The sequence below is a fragment of the Oreochromis aureus genome, linkage group 13, assembly GCF_013358895.1.
Source record: "Oreochromis aureus strain Israel breed Guangdong linkage group 13, ZZ_aureus, whole genome shotgun sequence".
NCBI lineage: Eukaryota > Metazoa > Chordata > Actinopteri > Cichliformes > Cichlidae > Oreochromis > Oreochromis aureus.
Window position 1 is genome coordinate 8,259,082 of NC_052954.1, and position 22,027 is coordinate 8,281,108.

General features: G+C 39.5%; 1 protein-coding gene across 5 annotated transcripts in view; it reads right to left on the minus strand.

Annotated features, from left to right (window-relative positions):
• Positions 1-21,543, minus strand: part of LOC116318761 (cilia- and flagella-associated protein 46) — a 69,034-nt gene extending 47,491 nt beyond the window's left edge. For 4 of the 5 annotated variants that reach the window (XM_039622173.1, XM_039622172.1, XM_039622174.1 and 1 more), the window contains exons 1-19: positions 21,324-21,543; positions 21,129-21,250; positions 18,822-18,953; positions 18,446-18,510; positions 17,391-17,555; positions 15,922-16,045; positions 15,213-15,307; positions 14,201-14,356; positions 13,916-14,015; positions 12,519-12,617; positions 11,903-12,093; positions 10,244-10,469; positions 9,858-9,975; positions 7,887-8,016; positions 7,217-7,335; positions 6,897-7,012; positions 5,273-5,385; positions 3,012-3,224; positions 758-959 (exon numbers count right to left, since the gene is read on the minus strand). In XM_039622173.1, the coding sequence (XP_039478107.1) occupies positions 758-959; positions 3,012-3,224; positions 5,273-5,385; positions 6,897-7,012; positions 7,217-7,335; positions 7,887-8,016; positions 9,858-9,975; positions 10,244-10,469; positions 11,903-12,093; positions 12,519-12,617; positions 13,916-14,015; positions 14,201-14,356; positions 15,213-15,307; positions 15,922-16,045; positions 17,391-17,555; positions 18,446-18,510; positions 18,822-18,953; positions 21,129-21,250; positions 21,324-21,372 (2,535 nt within the window). In that variant the 5' untranslated portion in view covers positions 21,373-21,543. Of the gene's footprint in view, positions 1-757; positions 960-3,011; positions 3,225-5,272; positions 5,386-6,896; positions 7,013-7,216; positions 7,336-7,886; positions 8,017-9,857; positions 9,976-10,243; positions 10,470-11,902; positions 12,094-12,518; positions 12,618-13,915; positions 14,016-14,200; positions 14,357-15,212; positions 15,308-15,921; positions 16,046-17,390; positions 17,556-18,445; positions 18,511-18,821; positions 18,954-21,020; positions 21,073-21,128; positions 21,251-21,323 lie in introns of those variants that run through there. The other variant, XM_031737888.2, reaches the window with a different exon arrangement.
• Between the last annotated feature and the right edge of the window lie 484 nt (positions 21,544-22,027).

A 22,027-nucleotide genomic window follows, 5' to 3' on the forward strand; every position in this document is an offset into this window, starting at 1 on the left:
TCTCTATACAAACAGAGTTGTAAAGGTTTCTATTAAGTCCTGATGGTTTAAACTCTGATTTGGAAAGTGAAAATTTAGATTTGAAAGTCTAAAGCTTTTTTTTCTTTTTAAAGATGTCAGTCTGTAAATGTTAAATTCACACTGTTAGCTGTGTAATATCTGCACAAAGAGATTAACGCTTGAATTTCTGAACACGTCTTGCAAACATTCAGCAAACTGCATTCAGAGATTGTACACACTGTGTGCTAAACTCTTTTCACAGATTCCAATCAGTTCTTAAGCTTTCAGCGCTGGGATTTCAGACATTGTTTTCACAGTGAAAAGATAAAAACTGAACAAAAACAAACTCAAAACACTCCAATCAGTCAGACACAAGGCTGATTCTGTGTTCTTCCACAATATCCATTCAAGAAGTTAGCAGGTTTCTAACTAAATGTGCTTTGGTTAGTTGGAATGTATCATACATATACACCCTGTTTGTCATAATTGCATGTTACATAACCTTTCTAAACACGTCCCTGTAGAGACAGTGGTCTAATTATATCTTATCGTCTCCACAAGTATCAGCCAAAATCAGCTCCAATCATCAGTGCCCCTGGAGATAGCTTTGCTTTAAAGAAATCCCAAGATAAACATGTTTAATCTTGATGAAAATATCTCTATGACCTAACAAACCGCTTCAGAAATTCTTAGGTCAGGAAGTTTTAATATAACTTGTGTAATATATAGAAATGCACAGCCACATTAAGAGACTCACCTCTAATGCCTTGTGGACATCCTGGAGGCCAGCAGGGTCTAAGAAACCCCCACAGGTGCTGGCAGCCTTTGCTATGCCTTTCTCAGCTCTTTTTTTGCCCTTGTCTTCTGCTGGAGCTGGCACAATGCTGTCTGGCCCAGACAGAGGCTGAATCAACCCTTGGGCCACAGCATCACACAGCAGCACAAAAAGAACACGGTTCCTGAGAAACACAAACAAAGAATGTTCCAAAGTGACATTTTTCTGGAAGGATAAGGACTCAAAGTTTGTCTTCAAGGCCAAATATTCATTTATTTATTTATTTTTTTTGTCTTTTCCTGAAATTAGAAACCATCACCACAGATTTGGCCAGGAAAAAACGAAGTCTTCCCTGGGTCACATGTCACATGAGAATGCCAGTGTATTCTAAAATTTGCACAATTATTGTTATGCCCAAGGAGAGTTTGGTCTGTTCTCATGAGCGTTCACTGCTTCTTTCTATAGCCAAAAATAAGAGCAGTGCTTAAATGGTCTCCTCTACTGTCAGGAGCAACAAAAGAAATAAGCTTCAGATACGTTTCTGAGGATGAATGCACATTTTGTAAGTTTTTACCTGAACTGAAGGACTTTGTATTCACTTTATTCCACAGAGGGTAGATAAAAAATGTGTGGCCTGATGAAAGTCTTTCAGAATGCACAGAATAAGATAAAATGTGTGTGATCATCAGTCTAAAAACATTTTCATTTCTAAGAAATGGGGAACAATGTACTCATGAATAAAGACAGAGTGTATCAACAAAAACAAAACAAAGAAACACACAAAAATGCATAAAACTATTAATTAATTGTTGGTTAAGCAGCTCTAACATATAAAACAAATAAAAACAAGAAGCACTCCGTCAAGGCAGCTCATTCTCTGGGCAGTATTTACTTTTAAGGGAAAGGTATTGTATGTTATAGACATACAATAGCAGTAAGAAACAAAGTGTGAAATAGCTCCATAATCATATAGCTCTCTATATATCAATCTATTGAGCTTGAATAAGTGGTCAGAGGTTTTACATCTCTGCATGTTATTTCCTATGTGTTGACAATACACACCACGCATGTAAGAATGATAGTTTATAAGTTCTAAGGCTTTTTAATTTTAGACCAATAGGTCGTTAAGTTGACCTTAGTGGATGTAAAACAAATTTTAATGGATTGTTAACAAGAACTGAATCTGCACCAAGTTTCATTCAAAATGTTTCAAGCTATCGTATTTACGGACAGAATAATACACATTCAGAGGCTACCAAAAAAACACCTTGGGGGAGGTAGAGAATAATCAAAATAAAATCTAAATAATAATGTAAATAAAATGGATGAAAGTCAAAATTGGTTTTGTCAATTAGAGGTTGCTCTTATTTGCTCAACACACAATGAATTTACAAGAGATATTTATGTGATTTCATCTAACCTTTTTAGTTAGATGCAAGACATAATATCCTGTGTAATTTACTCTGTTTAAGCTAAACTACAAAGTGCGAGGAGCTGCAGGTGTCATGCTGATGAGGAAAGATCCAAAGCAGACAGAAAACTAGCTGAGGCTTGCAGGGACTCAAAAAGGCACTATAATAACCAACTAAAAAAAGAGTGCTGCATAATGATGGCATCTCAAAAGGGTAAAAAATAAGAACAAAGTCTGGTATCCAATGACAACAACCTGACACAGACAGAGACAAAGACAAGGACTAAGAAGAAACATATGAACTTAATCAGAATCTAAGGGCGCATCGAATAGCTCATTTTCACAACCACTTATCCTTGACCTTAGTGGAAAATGTCATGAAGTCAAGGAAAGGTGGGAAGAAGAATTTATAAGACCACAGAAAATGCAATATGCTCTGAGAATCCAGCTGAACATAGAATATACTCACTAAATTAACAATGTGATGTCTCCTGGATGTCTGCTGTGCTGAAACTACTAAATGCATATCTTGGAGCCTATCCCAGCTGCCCTGAAGTAAAAAACTAATTTCATGATAATCCTAAGTGCTGGCAAAAACAGGCTATAACTAATGCAGCGCATGACCTTCATTTAGAGAAGTAATGAGTATGAACTTAACAACTTGATAAGAGGCAGATTTCATCTAGAATGTCATGGATTTTGTTTCATAGTTTTTCTGTGGTGTTTTTACAGATTCTTAGGGTGTGTTTTAATTACCTTTATGTTAGATTAGTGACGCTGTGACACCGCAGGTAAGGTATAATTTTCTGAAAAAAAAAAGCCTACCCAGTGTACCCCGTCTTCTGGAGCATGTCCACCAGACTCTGGAAGGTGGGAAGCAGGCGTGTGTATTCCCTAGCTGCCAGCAAGTGGCTACTGTAATTCCACAGGTAAATGGCTGCATTAGCTACCACCCACGACTCTCTGATCTCTGCTCCAAGCTCCCCTGCCCGCAAGAAGTTGGAGGTGGTGTAGGCACATAGAGCCTGGATCCAGTCCCTGGGTGAGAGAAGCACAGAAATATAGAAGAGAGTGAAAAAGGGATAGATAAAGTACTCTTTGTGCGTGTTTGTGTGCAGTACAATATTTTCCAGTTTCATCTTTAAACTTGTTTTTGCATGAACTTGTTCATCTACTAAAGGAAAATTACTCAATCAAGTTTTTACAGAATTTGCAAATTCTACTTAACAAGGTATTCATCTTAATTCACAGTAATAGCTCGCAGCCCTCGTAATTCTACATAATGCCAGAAATAGATTTCAGGCAAATTTCAGGCACAGTACATCAGTACAGTAATTCCAATGGTGAATGTCATGTGTCAAGTCTTGTCAAGTCAATAAAGAAAATAGGCTGCAGTTTTATCTAATACAACGATGGCTGGAATCCAAGACAGAAGACAAGATGGAAAACACTCTGGAAAAATAGAAAATAAAAAATATCAGATTCTGGATGCACATGTCCATTTATCCAATTTCCCATTTTCCAGTCCCAAAATACATTAAACAAATGAGAAATAATAACATACTATAGTGACCCTGACCACCATAACGCTGATCTCACTATAACAAGCAATGAGGAGTATGTGATCCTTTGCAACAACTTTGTCTTTAACTACATTACACAAGATATCTGAACCCTTCTTCCATAACATCTGATTGCTTTAGAAATGTTCCCAGATCAGGTTTGAACTCTTAGTTTGACAAATAAGGAAATTAAGCTCATTTAATTAGTAGGTGCAAAGCAGAGTACTCGATTACTGTTTAATTGTAAAAGTTAATGTAACAGTTTAGTTTCAATTAATCAGGTATTTAGATGCTTTTTCAAAGAGGCAATCAAATTCTGTTAAATATGACGGTATTTCTCTGTTACTTTTATTTTGATGGAAGAAAAAGAACAAGAAAAAAGCTCATGACCTTCCCAGTGTTTGTGTCTCCCCCCCAACTCTTTGGCACACAGATGTGTACAAGTGGAATGTATCCAATACTAGGTCCATGCCAGTGCACATATTAACCTTGGGCTTCAGTCACACAGGCCTAGAGGCCGGTGAGTGGTGGCCTGGTAATCACATTACAGAAGAAATTGGAACCCTTGTTTTGTACCAGGGTCAACCAGGAAACTGAGGAATACTTCCTGGTTTCCTGGTTGTGAGAGGTTGCTGGAATGTGATGTGAAATCAACTCTTTAGCCCCAGCCACACCCCAAGAGCAGTCAGTGATCCCCTGATAACCAGGGAAAATGTTTATTCCCTAGCTGGTTGGTTAATGGTTGTGGAAGGCATGCTGTCACTAGGTGAAAGTGGTTATGAGGTATATTGTAAAACCTTGCCAATACTTTAGTCGCGAGCAGACTGCTCCAGTCTCTTGTAATTTGCATGGAAGATGCCAAGTAGTTAGCAAACACTTTCCAACTGCTCACTAAGCATTTGTGAAACTTGTGAAACCCTGTGTTTCCCTGTGTTGGTTTTAGTGTAAAGGCAGAACTTTTTTTTAGAATGCAAATTGTCTATCATCTATGTCTCCCTGTTGTGTAGCATTTTTTCAGCAAAGAGTTGCAGACAAGTCTTCCAAGCATGTCTCTAGAACTTAGCTAGCAAGATGGTGGATCGAATGGCTTACAATGTGGAAGTATACTTTGTGCCAGGATCACATTTTGAAGAAGCACCTGCATGCTCAGTACAGCTCCAGAACACCGCAACAGTGGTGAGCCCCACTGAAGTGGAGACCAATGTTGGTGCTGCAGCTATGCCATCGCTAACTTGTAATTTTAGCTAAAGTTGTCACTATGATGGAACTTAGTTCCACTGTTGCTACAGAACAGAGTGCACACACTTGGGACAACATAACCACCAAGTGCAACCTAAATGCAAAGACTGCTTTTTCGGTAAGACAAAGTACTCTAACCTTAGTTTTAAAAAAGTAAAAAATGTTGTATCAAATTACTTTCATATTCAAGTTATAAAGAACAAGGTGCAGTAAACAGCAAAGACACACAAAATCAAAATATCTGGTGTCCTGATACAGGTGCATATGTGTATATTGTGTTTTCACCTGTAAATAACCCAGTGTGGATCCTCTTCTGACATGCAAAACCGTTTATCCTGTGGGGGGACAGCAGGGCTATTTAGCTGCACCCCCTCTTCAAGTAGCTTTTGGATAGTGGCCTGAACAAGAAAGAATACATTAATTTCACAAACTATAATATTAAAGATGACTTCCTGTTTTGACAACTTTATAATAAAAACGAGAAAAACCTCCTGCTACGGGGATGACAGATTCTTTAAAGGTATTAAAGCTCAGATATACAGATCAAAGACAAAAAGAAATGACTGGTGAACATTTTATCCAGGGGTGGACAACTCGGTTAAGACAAGAGGAACCAGTCTTCATCATCAGACTGAGAAGAATGTAGCTTTTGAATTAATGAAATCTAATCAAATTTTCAGAAAACATATCCCTGTGTCATAGAACAAAGGTATAAGAAAAGAGGCTACAGCGTGTGTCAGTTTTGGCAAGGTTGTGCCATGGGTGTGGATAGTTGTCTTCATTTTCTTTAAAGTGCTGTCAAGTTAACGTCTCTATAGACTTAATAAAGACTTGGAGCTACACATTTGATGGGAAGCACGTATGCAGAATAAGACAAACTCATGAGACAAGCACAACAGTCTGACTCCAACCAATCACCAACAACTTCACAGGCTTGTTAAAACTCCCATAATGCATGTCTACTGCTGCAAGCAGTCTTTGTTTCTAATGGTGTATTTCAAAAGGATGGCGCAGCCTAAAAGAAACAGCTTGATCTAAGATCATCCAAAAAATGAACATGAACACCTTATAACAAAAACATCTGAATTCAAATAAAGTTTAATTCAAAAGCTGGTGGCCAACAAACCAGGAATGGAGCCTTTATAGCCAAATGACTTTCAGTGTGAAGAGTTTGTGTCTGATCTGTATAAGAACATATTCAATAATAAATCTACCATCTTTAATTATCAAAAGCAGAAGGAACATGAGCCCATTGATGCTACACCAGTCACTGTTCTGAATGTACATTACAGTAGGAACATGAAAACCTTCAACTTCAGTTACTACTATCTCATCCAAAACACGCTTTCAGATCATACTGGAATTACATTTTAAGAGAAACCAAGAAACCTCTCAGTGTGTTTATGATACTCACAAAAACAATTATGTCACAGAACAGCTACCCTGCACTCACTAGACACTTAAGTAGTTACACCTTGCTAGTACAGAACTGAAGCCCCTTTGGCTTTCACAACTGCCTTAATTAATTTTTAATTCTCAAGATGGTTGTTTGGGAAAATCCGAGTATATCAGCAGTTCCTGAAATACTCAGAACACTGACACCATTACACATTCAAGTCACTTACATTACCGTTCTACCCCATTCTGTTGCTCAGTTTGGGCCGGTCAAATTCGCTGTGTTTGTTTAATCACAACATTCTTCAGTCTCCTCTTGTTCTATTGACCATTGTGCAAGAAGTTTTTGCTCCACATTTTTTTATATTTCTATAATACTTGCCTGTAATAACTAATCAAAAGTACCAACCTTATAATACTGGAGTTATAAGAAACCTGCTGGAGTGTGTTGGTTACATCTCTAGGAACACAGGAGCTGAAGAGTGGCTGTGTGTGTTAGTTAGTAAGAACAAACCTCAGCACTAATGAAGCGAATTTCAGCTAAAAGGCGCAGCAGGTGCACAAAGCTTTGGCTTTCACTGGAACCGTGAAGACACTGTGCACAGCTTTCCCCCTCTAAGTAGTTGTGCGCTGGAGAGAATTAGCAAAATATGTTATGTGAATAATCAGTGACAGCTCTCCTGCTCTTTTTCTATTTAGCAATAGCACAAAAACTTACACTATAGCCATAGGAGTGTAAGCCTGACTTCTCATTACTATTCTGTATTCTGAAACTCAGTATTAGAAATATTTCTGTTATTTTAGTGTTACTCTTAAGATCATTCATCATCTTACTGTCAGTCTTTTTCCATCTCCCGTCATCATAAAGCAAACAGAATCGACAAGCAGCTCGGCACACATCCCAAACTTCATGCTTCCTGGCTGTCTTCGCTAATGTTGCCCACAGCCTCACCCTGAAACAGCCACGAAATAAAGATAAATTACAGATAAGTACTTTTTGAAAAGGTTAAGGTTGGGACAAGGGCACAGCTACGCGTTGTATATGATCGAATATTGTTTGTTTGCAGGGTCATGAATAATAAAAATCTGCTCTCAAGTTGTGATGGTTCTGCCGTCTCCTGAGCATTAAGTCTGCCATTACTGACGTGCACATCTCTTTAACGGTAATGACAGGGGCAGACATGAGGAAATCAGCTATGCGCTTTGAATAGGGAGATGAAATGGAAGGGTGCAGACTTATAGTCGCACAACAACCTTAACAGCAGAGAGGACCAATAGATCAAACATTCATTAGTATCTAATATTCGGTAAAAGCAAGAAGTAATAAATTCAACAAGCCATAAAAGTCTGATTATACAGGCAATTTTCCAACTGGGTTTCTGGGAAGTGTGACAAGTAAAACTAACCGCTGAGAAAACTTTACACTGGTGGGATGATTTTGCTTACATTAATACATCAACAGCACATGCGCACAATTAATAGGCTTGCATTTGCAAACACACACATCTCTGTATGATCTGTATCGCTGCCCTGTTTGTCCAGGTGTCCTTCCACCCTCTGTATGGATGTAGAGTGATGCTGAGCCTTTGCAGCGAGCTGAGTCACTGGTCCAGATCCAAGACCGCCTGCGGGAACTAGACAAATGTTGAAACACTGCACAAGTCGAACCTTATTAATACCGGAAAAGCTTTTCTATTTTCCCCCCTTTTTTTGTAATGAAAATCGTAGGTATGAATAAAAGGCACACTTATTCTAATGTACAAATTCTCAGGCTTACACGACTTCAGAAGATCAGCATAGAAATTATGACAAAGCTGCACAACTATCTGTTTTATGCAACATCCACATAAGCAAAAGGAAACACAACTTAGGGCACTGAAGAGAAAACAGCCTATTTCCATTGCTAACTCTTTCAAACAGGAACACTGCTGAGTCCGGTGTAATCAGATTAGATGGCAGCATATTCCACATTTTTACTAAAATGCATCTGCACCAACACAAATATGGGACTGAATTATGAATACACTGACTGTGTGTAGAGCGGCGAAATGCACAAGTGCTGGTGTGCTCACTTTGAAAGTTCAAACACACACACACACACACACACACACACACTTCTCACTGATGAACATCTTAGGAACTATAAAAAAAATTTGTGGCACCATGGTGCACTTAATTAATTCTTGTTGTCTCAAGGGTTACTTTATGTGCTGGTTTTGAAGCTCACAACACAATGATTAAGTGGCTTCATCTAGGGCATGCTTAAGGTTCATGGACAAAAACAAGAGGTGCCTCTAGGGACCAAAGCTTTTAACCCGTGCCTGCAGTAGGAGCCCTTTGACAAGCTGTCAGTTTTTCCCCGGGTCATTAGGACTGCTGAATGTTCATTTGATGCTATGAAGCAAGGAGCCTTGAACAAGTGCGAGATCAAAGGCTCTCCCCAAGCTCTGGCCCTTCTGCTCCGTGATTCATCGCACACTGTCGATGTGGCTTTCACTGTTAGCAAAACTAGAACACACTCTCGAAGCAGTTTTTTTTTCTGAGAAATTGCACACGACTGAGCAACAAAAGCTCAATGTGACCCCGGGAAGTAACTCTGAACACTGTGGGTCAAATTTAAATGCAACACATCAGTGCACATCAGTGTAGGTCTGTGACATTCAATCAGCCTGCATGCAATGACTGCCAACTTTACTTATGACTAAACAGTTGTTGCATGAGTTTGCATTCTAGGTGCATTCTACAAATGTAGGAAGGCTCTGTCAGCACAAATCAGTGGGGTTTATCTAAGATCAAGTAGCTCACAAAGACATTCTGCTGTGAAGCATTAGTATATATGTATGTTACAGTTCCAGATATGATTATACAATAATTTATACGGTCTCCTGGTCTTAGGCCATATGACTCACTAACAGAAGTAAGATTGCCACAGTGAACCATTACCATGCATCCATGGCCAATTTAGAATCGCCCGTCCATGTTAAACCATGTTAAGTTTAATCTGGATGTTTTGAGAAATAGTACCTGACGCTCACACAGGCACAGGTAGAACATGCAAACTCCACACAAAAAGCCTGGAGCTGCTGTGAGATGACAGCACTAGCCACTGTCACATTACTGTACATCACTGTCACATTTCTATGAGAGAATAAATAGCAAAGATAGCAGCAGAACTGTAACTTCCAGGTGAAAAAGAAATCCTGTCTAATTTCAGTTTTATTTATACTCCAAAATAACTGTCCCAAAGGTATAGCTGAACAATATGAATTGCTTCTTCTTCTAGGCTAACCTGTCCTTCAAGCATGTATACATGTATACATGTATACTAACGACGTGCGTTATTCCTGGTGTAGATAAAAGAACTTCATTTCATTTGGACGTCTGTTTCAAGAGAACATCTTATTGCAAATCCAACATAAGAAAAAGTCTTAGTTTGACTTTTTGAAAAGTGAAAGTGAGGAAGAGAATTCTGTACTTTTTGAAGTGTCATCTGCATCCAGGACCATCTGAAAATCATCAGGGGCCAAAAGAAGGCCCACAGCGACCAGGACGGATCGAAAGTCTGTCTTATCTTGGGGCGGCATGTCTCTTGCCTGAGAAAGACATGGAAGAAGGGAATTAACTTGTAGACTAGACAGACTCTTAAAGTCCTTCAGCAACCACATTCAAGCAAAGCATATATTTTAAAAGTGAACTTATTTGGGCATATTATTAAAGCTCTAACACACCATACCCAGAAAGGTCAGGTATGTTTTAACTCAAAGTTCTTTAGCTTAACTAAAAACTCTTGTTTTCAGCAGCCTACTCTAAATTCGTTTTTGTTTGTTGTGTAATGTTACACAGTACAGATGGACAAGAAACCTGCTGCATAAGCTTAGCAGCTTTGTCCTCAATGCGGGAAGGGGTTTGGTAGAGGGTCTGCCTAAGCTGCACGAGGCGGAAAGCTGAAGACAGGCGTTCTTGTTGTGTCCCATTGTCCAGCAGCATGGCTTTCTGAAGGTGAGTCAAAGAAGCCTCAAGGCACCCCTCCTCCTCTTCAGTCACTGCCAGCTCTGAGTGGACTTGACAGCGCAGCTCCAACAACATACTGGAATAGTAGCACACAAATATTTCCAGTATGACTTAATACAGTCATGTAAAAAAGCAAAAGTAAACCCTTTCTCAATTCTGAGTTTCTACATATCAGAATGTAATAAAATGGTTCTCAACAGATTTTAAAATATGGTAAATACAGGTTCAGATGCACAACAACAAGATATGTGTAAAAAACTAAGTACTGCCTTACTACTTCGTTTCCAAGAATTAAGAGGGTGAGTAGCAGCTTGGTGCTGCTATTCAAATGCACTTGATTAATAAACCATCAGCAAGTTGTGAGCACCTTACTAAAAGCAGAAGTTTTATCATTTTGTATGTCTGGAACATTCAGGTGTGTGCTAACAAAATGCCAAAGAGGAAAGGTATCAGGAAGGATCTTAAAGCAGTAATTCTTCAGGGTGGGAAGACTTATAAGGCCATTTCTAAACAATTTAAAGTCCATCATTCTACACAAAGCAGCTCACAGCAGCATAGTGATGAGAGGCCATAGGAAGTCCAATGAGAGTGCAGCATACCAGTGAATGACTTTTGACAGGGTACTAAATATATTAGAGTTACCTAGGCAACTGTAGCCAGGAATTTCCACCAGTGATCAACCATCAGGTCACTAATGTTGTGCAATGGGCGAATTGCTTCCTGCGTGGACATAGCTTTAGCTTTGCAAAAGTGCATGTGAACAAACTAAAGCACTTTAGAGATAATATCCTTTGGAAAGACCAGCTCGAAGTTGATCTCACCAAAGATGTCTGGTAATTATGCACAGTGCCACAGTTGATGAAAATCAGACAGAGCATATCAGAGCAATCACCTCAAACCAACATTCAAGCACAGTGGAGGAGGGGTGATGATTTGGGCTTGTTTTGCAGCCACATAACCTGGGCACCTTGGAGTCCCTTTGTCTACCATGTAAAGACAGGTTCAAATGTGACACCATCTGTCCAGTAACTGAAGTTTGAGCCACACTGGGTCATGCAACAGGACAATGATCCTAAGCACACCAACCATCCAACAGAATGGCTGAAAAAGAAAAGAATAAAGGTGCTGCAATGACCCAGTCATCACCCAATTCCAGACCTCAACCCATTTGAAATGCTTGGCAGGACCTTAAGAGAGTTGTGCATTTATTTATAATTTAAGGCCTTTTTATGATTATGCAATCTGAGAACTGACGGATTGTGTACTTTTTATTACCAGTATATACTGTGGAAGTAAGGAAATGTGTAGGTCTGTATGAACTGTGTGTGATTGTTATTCTGAGCAAAGAATGACTTTCTCATATCAAATCATGGCTAAACTGGAAGTTTCTAAGAGGGCAACACTCAGCTAAACATATTCAGTGAAACGCAAGTAGAATAACGAAAAGCAGCCCGAAAAGCTCCAGGACATGCACACAAGGCCACGATGATTATGTAAAAAGATGAAAACCTTTGTGTCTCTTCCAGTGCCTGAGCGACCCTGAGCAGAGGTGTCTTGATGCATTTTCTGAGGTTGTGCTGCAAGAGGGGCAGGCACAAGTTCCACTGGGTAGTACACACTGCCTGCACAGCCTGAGGGCCCCCCTCCCTCACTGCAGTCTGCAGCCACTGATCCAGCTTGCCTATCTCTTTCAGCCGAGCCTGTGGGATAACAACTACAGATTGAGAATCTCTCCTGTCGCAACGACTACACAACACTTCCATCACTTGGCAAGCAAATTTGGATTAAAGTGGGTTGAATATGTTGTATGTGCCAGTTCTTAAATGTGACAGTTTTCACAGCAGTGTATAATGAGATTACATGATCCTACTTTCCAACATCATTTTTTCTCATTACAGGGGAAAAAACTGCAGAACTTATATTAGGATGATTATAATTCAAAATCTTGACTTGCAGTTAGTCAGAGATACCTATTCAAGTCAGATCTCTGAATTTAATGACAATAAAAAAGCCATTTTATTGTAAAAAAAATTATTAAATGAAGCATCTGCTAATGGATCTGCTGCTTTCACTCTAACATGAGGCTAAAACATATGGGTGATAATTCAAACATATGGCCAAGCACCTCTACACTAGCTTTGGAATAGTCATTCATCTTCACTTCTTTCTTCAGGAGGTTGATTTCACCTTGGACACATTCCATTACTAAGCGTTGGCTAACAGTCTAGAAAGGAAAAAAAACACATGTGAGGTCAGGAATCAGAGAATGGGCTGAAAAATCTACAAATTTGTATCACCAGATTTTTTCAGAAGATCCTCCATACGCAGCATCACTAATTATGTTGTCATTGCACGTAATTCACTCAGGAGAAAAAAGCATAGAAAAAAAGGGATTGTATAAGTGAAATGTAGGGTCTATAAAAAATCATCTGATTTCAAAAGGTTAGAATTTTTAAACTTAAAAGAATTATCATTTTGAATGAACACAGAAGCTAAAATATATGGCTAAAGTTTTACATACAAAACTTGAACAATGCTCACAAATGCTCAGTGTGTCTTACTTTTGTAAGCATGTCTAGAGTCACTGCACGAATCTGCTCTTTCTGACAGTAGGTTTTTCAGTCGCTGCGGGTGAACGGCTGTGGAATTAAATACACCCTGATACACCCTGTAGGTTCTATATTGCTCAAAGAAAAATGCAGCATCTCTGTAGCTTTTATTAATAAGCCAGATATTCCCAAAGTCTGGGCGTGGCCTCCTGGTATATCAGAAATAGTTTACAACAACTACATTTTAAAAATGAAGACAGTGAGATTTTAAATAATGTCAGCAAATGTATGAAGAAGCGCTTCATTTTGGGCTCATCTGATGATAAGACTTGCGACCACAGGTTCAGATTTGGGCAAAAGAAAAAGTTCACATTTCTAAACAGGCAGTGACAGACTTACAGTAACTTTGGGAATGCTAAGTTACTGTAAGTCAAACGCAGTTAATCTCATGTATTGTCAAGGGCCTGTTTTTATTATTGACCTTTACTAGAATAGCTTTGCATGATTCACAGCTCAAAATAATCCTTATTTATTCTGTGCTTTCCCATCAATTTGTCCACTGTCTGAAACAAACTGCTTTAGTTCCCTCCTCCCTTATTTCTTCTGATTGGCAGCTCCTTATAAACAGAAGGTTTAAACAGTACGGGGGTACCGCTCCTGTGGTCACAAAAATTAGGGATATGTGCTCTCACTGACACCACAGGGAGCCAAGAGTAGAAACAGCAGAGCAGTGAGAGCAGTCTGAGTCCCGGTTTAAAGTGATTAACTGTACGTATGCTAACCTCATTATTTAAATTTTGGCCACGTTACATAAGAGCACTCACCATTGTACCTGTGACAAAAAATAAGGAAAGGCATAATAGGTCACAGTTAATGTCAAACCCCATGCATACATTTGCATATTTGTAAAATGTGTGCAGTTACATCTTCTGCCCCTACTGCCCGAGGTTTTAAGAGAATATCGGACACTCACAGCTTCTCCTGACAACTTTAGCTCTTTCAGACAGTCGGCAGCTACTTTCTGATGCTTCACTTGCAAGGCCAGCAGAGCCAACTCCAGGAGGAAGGCAACTCTGCAAATCCCAGATAAAACATAATTTATACAATTCACAATCCTTCAGTACAGTAATCTGAGACATGTACTGCCCCTGGGATAGCCATGTGTGGGTTTATGGTAGAGAGCGGTTTAGGAAGAGAACAGGGAGCAATAGAAGGTAATCTCGCGGGTGATTTGATCAGGACACTTTAGGTCACAGACCTGTCAGATGGCTGCATGGGTGTTGAGCTCTGAAGAGGACTGGAGTTCAGAGGCGTAGCAGGCTCGTTGCTACAGTCCACCAAGAGATGGAAAATCTCCTCAAGCCTAGTAGAATTCTCTTTTGTCAGCATGTCCTTGTTAAGTCCTCCCAACCTGCTACAACATCAGGAAAACTCTCTTTACATTAATGTACACGCATGTGAGCATCCAGAATTAAACTCATACTTTCATTTGCCCTTTAACAGACTCACACAAAACAGTGCATAAACCTTAGGCTAAATAACCTATATGGTGCTGATGACAGCTGAGTCTGACTTAGTCATGCTGTCACACTGAAATGAGGAGCCATAAGGAGCTGTGACATGTCGAGTACATGCCTGCAGAAATGGGCTGGGGGATGGGACTGTACAAGAATACGCCACACCAGAAGACATGGTACTGTACTACAAATGTATGCAGGCCAGCAGAAAAACATGGCCACCACAGGATGCGCTGAGAGCCAATGGATAATGGACCCGCTGACCTATGTCTCCCAGTTTTTAAACGTATCTGGAGGCATAAATTTTTAATATAAAAAAAAAAACACAACAAAATCCTCACTCTAAGCCCCACATCTTAACATAACATTGCACAGAATAAAATAAAGACATACGCAGAATCCTAGATTTAAAATGTTTAGACCTTTAAACAAGGTCATAACTGATCAGGTTTAGGACTCAACCTGCCTCTACTGTTAGCATACTGTAGAAGCATTCTAAAAACAATAAACATGCAGTCAATTAGAAAAGCCTGCTTTCAAACAGTTTAATCTCCAAAGCAAGCATTTCTGGAGTAGATCAAGGGCTTCTTTTTGGTGATACCGTACATCTTGTTTTTCCTAGCGACAGATAAAAATGCAAAGGACTTTCATCCTGACAGCACAAAAACGACGCTTTCAGCAAAACAAACCCTCCAGCAAAGTCCAAGCAGAAAAAAAAGCAAACATTTATATGAATGTAACACAGAAACTTACTTTTTTAATTCCTGCATTTTGTAAATGACTGCTAACGTAGTGCATTGCCTGCTTGTTTCCAGGAGGACATCACTGTGTGACAGATGGTGTCGCACCTAAGAAGAGTGAAGTTGGAAGTTATGCTTTATTATCAGGTTATGACAGGGCTGAATTTTATGATTAATGTCAACATCAAGGAGTTTAGCGAGCTATTGTTATGCATGTAGTGCAAATAAGACTCCTGAAGACATGTGAATGGTGTATTTTCATATTATAAGACTTGTATAAAGATAAAATTGCATGGCAATCAAATTCTTAATGCCCCCAAAGGTGACTCAGAAGCTCAACCAGGAAACATGAGCCAATCATGTTGCTGTGTTGAGTAGGTATCAACACGCTTATTGTTTTTGTGCTACTGCATCTATAACGTCTACTCTAATTAATGCTTTGTTAATTGCTCTGTTGGGACACGCCAGAGAACTGGACACGTTAATGAAGCCATGGTGTAGTGTTGAATTGGACACGCACAGGAGAAGTACAGCTCTGAACTTTATTTGGGGCAATGTCACAAACCTTTAAGGTAGTTTTACAGCACTTAATAAATTTATTAGACCACTTCTGTGTAGATATATCAATATCTACTTAAAAAGTAGATATTGAGGGTATATTTAGTTATTACTGGATGTATAAGCAACCAAAAACTGCCGTGAAAGCAACATGTTGTGTTTACCAATAAAGTAAAGAGTCCTGGATAAAGATTTGGAGTATGCGACTTGATGAATTCTTCTGTAACTTTTGCAAAACTTGTTGCATCCTCAACCTTCTTCAAGTCCACAAGACATGTGATCAGGTGCCTGAGCAGAAACAGAGACAGAGAGCAAACATGTGGGCATGTGTCACAAGGCGACTTTCACAGTCTCCGAAGTGCTATTAGCCAAGTGCTCAGTTTTTCTATGCTACTGTACATTTAATGTAATTAATGTGCCAATAATCAAATAACAGCCTTTCTTTTCTGAAGCTTGTCATGTTCACACTTGTGTGGCATGAGCTATCTGATATTACCATGCTGGTGTTGTTACTACAACATAATTCATGTTATTCAAGGACTATCTTAGGGAAAAAGACAGCAGTGGGTGAAGGTGCCTTTAGGGCGTTCTGGCAGAAAAGCTTTCTGACAAAAACACTCTAAAGTAGAAAGGCTTTCAGAAGTCAGGGCTACAAAGTGAGTGTGAGGAGCAGGTTGGTGGTGGATGTATGGATCCGCTTCACCTGACAGACTGGGTATTTTGTTCTGTGTAAAACCAAAAGTCGATGTTGACTCTTATTTTCTTGTACTCAATTCAAGAATATTTCTATTATTTCAGTTTAAATTTTGTTTGGTTTAGGAAAGGACTGTGGTCTGGGTTGAAAATGTGCTCGTCTGTGGATGCACACAAAACACTAGTCACAGCTACAGTGTGACACTGATTGTCCTGAGGCAATATATATATAAAAATATATATGTATATATTTATCCCAACATAGGGATATCAGACAATGCTTGCCTCCATGGTCAATATGTAGCTTGAGTTTTAGACTTCCTCTCATACTGCATTAATGTAGCAACACAATGAGCCATATTTACTAAAGGGAGCAAAATAGCATGCGCGCAATCACCAAGTAGTCTTTATAGGTGGGGCTAGTTTTACGGGTGGTTTACAAAAGTTGTGCTGTAAATTGTGTGTGGCAAACATTTGTCAATCAGTTCGCGTGCTGGATTTAAATGTTCTTCTCCCTAATTTTGCATCTTAAGAAACAAATTTCCAAGAATACAAGCACAACAGGATTAGTCCCAAAAATTTCTGAGTTCCCCACAGAAAGGGAGAAAAGCCCTTAGTATGTCCAGTTGTGATGGAACATTTCACAGCCAATCATAAATTGGACATACTTTTCTTATTCTTATAACAAATGTAGCACACCATGTTAATCTGATTAGATCTCTCACTGACCCATCATTATATATATGAATGATACATTTTTTTTCCTCTGATCAAAGATAAAACTAATATTTGGGCTCTGGAGAAAGAAAAGATTAAACAGCTTGGAATAAAACAGATACTTGACTCTATAGAAGAGAAATAAGCAGCCCATTGACTGGGGCTACATGAAGCTGTGGTCATAAATGAGGTCTAAGTAAGAGAGCACGGCGCGGTCACTTGCATCATGAGTTCAGCCCTCCAGCTGTGATCCTGGTCTGCCACCTCCTCCAGACTCTGCACCACCTGCCTGAGAGAGGGCACCAGGTGGAGGCTCCGCCCCGGCTGGAGGAGAGGTTGCACTGTCTGGAAGTACAGCACCGAGGCGTTGAACACCATAAAGTGAAGTCTGTAAGGCACAAATCAAATGCAAAAGAAAGTAAACACCGAGCAATGAATTATTTATGTGATACACATGCAAGCCATTTTATCTCTTAGTACGACTCAATTCAAACCAAGTGTCAGCTCTCTGTGAGGAAGTCCTGTGAATTCCAAATTTGTGTGGATTAACAATCGACCAATGAGCCACAGGAGAGTGGCTCGCCGAATCTTTTCGTTGTGAAATAATAAGGAATTAATGAATTTAAGCTGCAGTTTTAAAGAAAACTGTGCGAAGAGACTGTTTGAGCGCTGCTAATTTATTCACCAGAGAGTGTGCTGCGCATTAGCGTGGGCTGCTTGAATTAGATATGTATTCCCTTTGGTGTTAATTGGAATTCCTCATTGAGCCTTTTTATTGACAGGTTATGAGTTCATTAGCAAAGAAAACCAGCGCTCATTGCTTACAAAGGCTAACCGAGTACCTCCAAATGCATCCGTCAAAGCGAATAACGAGGGAACGCATCTGTCACAATTTCTATTATTGCATCGATATGTGCATCACCCGTTTCACCCTGCTCACAGATGCATCCAGTCGGCTGTTAAAACTGAGATGAAAACACAATGAAAACGATCCGTTTGTGAATAAGGGGTCAGGGTGAAGCATGAAAAATCGTGTTATATTTGATTCTTATTCGTAGCATATTTCTGCACATCAGACAGAACCTAACCTATCACAGCTAAACAACAATCCCTGGTGAGAATGTCTGGCTTTCATTACGTGTTTTACCAGCGCACTTTACCGCTGTGGCAGCAACTGCCAAATAATATCAGAGATGATCAACTGTACACAACAGAAAATGGTCATCCATCTTTCTCGAAACTGTAACAACAAAGACGAGCATACTCGAGGTCGCATACCTTGGTTCTTGCTTTGAAATCTCAATTGCTTTCAGAAAATACATCACAGCCTCTTCAAAGTCCTCCTAAAATAGAAAATAATGCAAAAAGGGGACATGAGAACTTGTCAGAACATAGAAAGCATAAAAACGCTGACAAACGGTTTAGCAAAAAAAGACTTCAAGCTGCACTCAAATGTGGCAAAGGCCAATATTTGTTTGAGACCGAAGAAGCATGGTAAAACCGCTGGAGTTTGTTTGCAAAGCTGCTGCATGTTTTTAGTGCAAATGAGTACAGTATGCCGCTACAGTAATTGCATGTGTATATATCTCTGGGGCGCAGAAACACACACACACACAATACACTTGAGGGGATGTGTCCAATTTACTGTCCTCACCACACTCCCAGTGGCCGGCGGAGACTTCAGCTGGCCCTGGCAGAGGTAGGCTTGACACAGAAATTGATTAGCCGGCGGATTCCCTTCAAAGTACATCTTTAGACACGCTGCGCTTATCTCCAAACAGCCCAGCTGAAAACACAGAGACAGAGCGGCACAAAGGCCAGAGAGAAAAAGAAAAAAATTCAGCCTCATCTGCAGTTAGATCGTGTAACCGGTAATTTGCCCTGTATGATGCATTATTAAAAACTATTGCGAAAGAGCTTAATGTATGGGGAGGTGCACATTTATTTTATGCACGACAAATTAATTCCATGCTGTTTTACAAACTGCCTCCTGTTAATTGTAAAATTAATTCAAACTCAGCTGCTTTATACTCAGCACTATCGTGGAAGATGATCATGCAGCAGAAATTTTTGTTCTGCAAGCTTTTATATGTGTTGTGAAGAACAATAAGTCAGGCTGGAAGATCATTGAATAAGTAAAACCTGACAGTAATGAGCAATGGATTAGTATGTTAGCAAATGTCTTAATACAACAAGAATATTTACGCTTCTCTGGAAAATTGAAGAAAACTGCAACGGAACTGTACTGCGGATGAAGACTAATTCAGCATTCACTGACACTTAAGTCTTCAGGCTAAGCTGCATTTTCATAGAAAACTTGCTGCGTGATATAAAGGAGAGAGAACAAATCACATTATGGAATATCCCTGTGTTTCATTATACAAATATGTTTCCCTTGCCTTAGGACAGCTCAGCTTGTATTAGTGAATATTCATTACTATTCCCTACTGGGAAAATAGCTCGATTAGACGAACTAAAGTTACTGCACGAAAACAGTGACATAATGAAACGAGTCCTCCAGCAGGGAGGTCCTGCCGGCTTTTTTATTACCTTGATTTTTCTATATCAATACCTGTAGATACCATCAGCAACAAAGCACTGATGTTAATCAACAAACAACCCATCCAAATGTCTAGGACCTGCTTTATTATGGAGCTTTAATAATTCAGGAGCTTTCACAACTGTAGCAGGCATTTGCTTATAAAATGTAAGCTTCACATCTTCACAGTCAGATGCCAATCTTTTGTTCTAGGAGGCTGCTTGAAGCACCATGTCTTATACCACAACTCAGCAGTCAGGAGCTTCTCACATCATAAAAAACACTTCTCACAGCAGTTGGAAAGCAAGGTTGCAGGCACCTTCAGAGAATGTGTGTTCTCATTATAGTCTTTCAAACAAAGAAATTCAGCCTGTCTGAGTCTGATGCTGAGTGTAGGTTAATACACACATCTACATTTGATGTATTCACTGATCTACCAACATAAACCTGGTGAGATTTTAACTGATGTGTGCGTGCAAACAACCTGACATAGTAGTGGTGGATAAGGCTGTAATGATAGATGTGGCTATACCAGGTGATAGAAACATCAGGAAGAAATAAAATGAGAAGCTGAAGAGGGATGAGAGAAGCTAGAAGGTTAATGCACCAGTTGTCCTTGTGGCAATTGGAGCACTTGGTACAGTGACTCCCCCAAAACTGGGTGAGTGGCTCCAACAGATACCAGCAGCGACATCTGAGATTTCTGTCCAGAAGAGTGCAGTCCTAGGAACAGCAAAGATAATGCACTGGACCTTCAAGCTATAAGCCTCTGGTAGAGGACCTATGCTTGAAGGATAGAAGACCATTATATATTAGTAGTAATAGTAGTATTTTGTATTTTGATTCAACTCGATAACCCATACTTAGTAAAATACCTTTTTTTAATTTTGACAGAGGAACTAGAATGGAAACACATATAACGGAAACACACAACAATGGCACATGACATTTTTTTGTTATGTGCCATGTTTTCATCACATTTAGAAGAAGTAATGGTAGTCTGCCAAGTCATTTTAAGGTAATTTTGCCCCCTCCTGTAGCTTTTAGCCTTTCATCCAAAAATACAGATGTGTGTGCAGAAAGTCCAGGGATTCATAAATTAAAATAAATACACCTATCTACAATATACGTTACGGACAATAGCTACAAACATGGCCTGTTATGAGACAGAATTTAATCAACTTGGTACTCTCTGATTCTCCAATTAGGAAATAAACAAGAAGAGTAATATAATTCAGACTAATTTAGCATACACTAAAGCATAAAAATTTAATACTCAAAACCTAATTGATAAAATAAGATTAGCACTGCAACCTTTTTTTTCTTTTATTTCCAACTCATCACCTCGACCCTGGTGGCAAAACGATCATCAAGTGAATTCTTCATCAACAGCTCCGACAGTAACTCCACGTCCTCTCTCACCTGTAGCCCAGCTTCGGCGCACAGGACGCACCACTCCGGATCAATGCGTGGAGTTCGTCCGCCGGTTCCAACCACTGCTGCCCCCTTGATTAGATCGTAGGCTGACTGCAGAGCTCCACAGTCTGCATGTACGAAATAAACACAGTAAGCTTGTTTTCACAACTCTTCATTTACTTAACTGACTGCGCGACAAACCTTTGTTCTCTTTAGCCTTGGCTAGATGCTGGCGAATATCTAAGTCCATTTCAAAGCGTTACTTTGCTAACGTTACACTAATGACAATTTACTTCTTTTTATTTCATGTCCCATTTAGCTACTGCTTTCTTGAATACAGAGCAACCCATCGAAAATAGCAAATACTTCCTTGAATTGTAGTAGCCAGTCAGTGCTTTTAGTTTGGGAGTGTTACTAAGCAACCGGGCTTGAACTACGGTGTACGGATAGGACAAAAAGGCTGGCTTTGGCAGCGCTGTCATTAACACGCCACCTCAGTTAACAGCACTAACTTGACTTTAACTAGATTCTGTGAGCGAAATGCAGAACTGGCAGCCTACAAAATATAAAACAAACACTCTCAGTTAATTGGACTTCTCCACCAGTGGTGTTGATGCTTTTTGAAGCACTTTAATGACATTACCTAATAAGAAGCCCAAGAATGTGCTTTAGTTTTTGTGAATACAAAACAACAAAACAACAACAACAACAACAACAACAAAAACAAAAAACAGAGAAGTGCCACAAAACAACAACAAAAAACGGTAGCTTCTTTATTAGCCTTTTGGTTGGTTCCAAAAACCATTACTTGTTAAAATAATCACTTTTGGAGACACAACATTTTTATATCCTTTTACAAAACATAGTTTTGGCCTCTATGGATAGTTTAGGTCTCACCTTTGGTG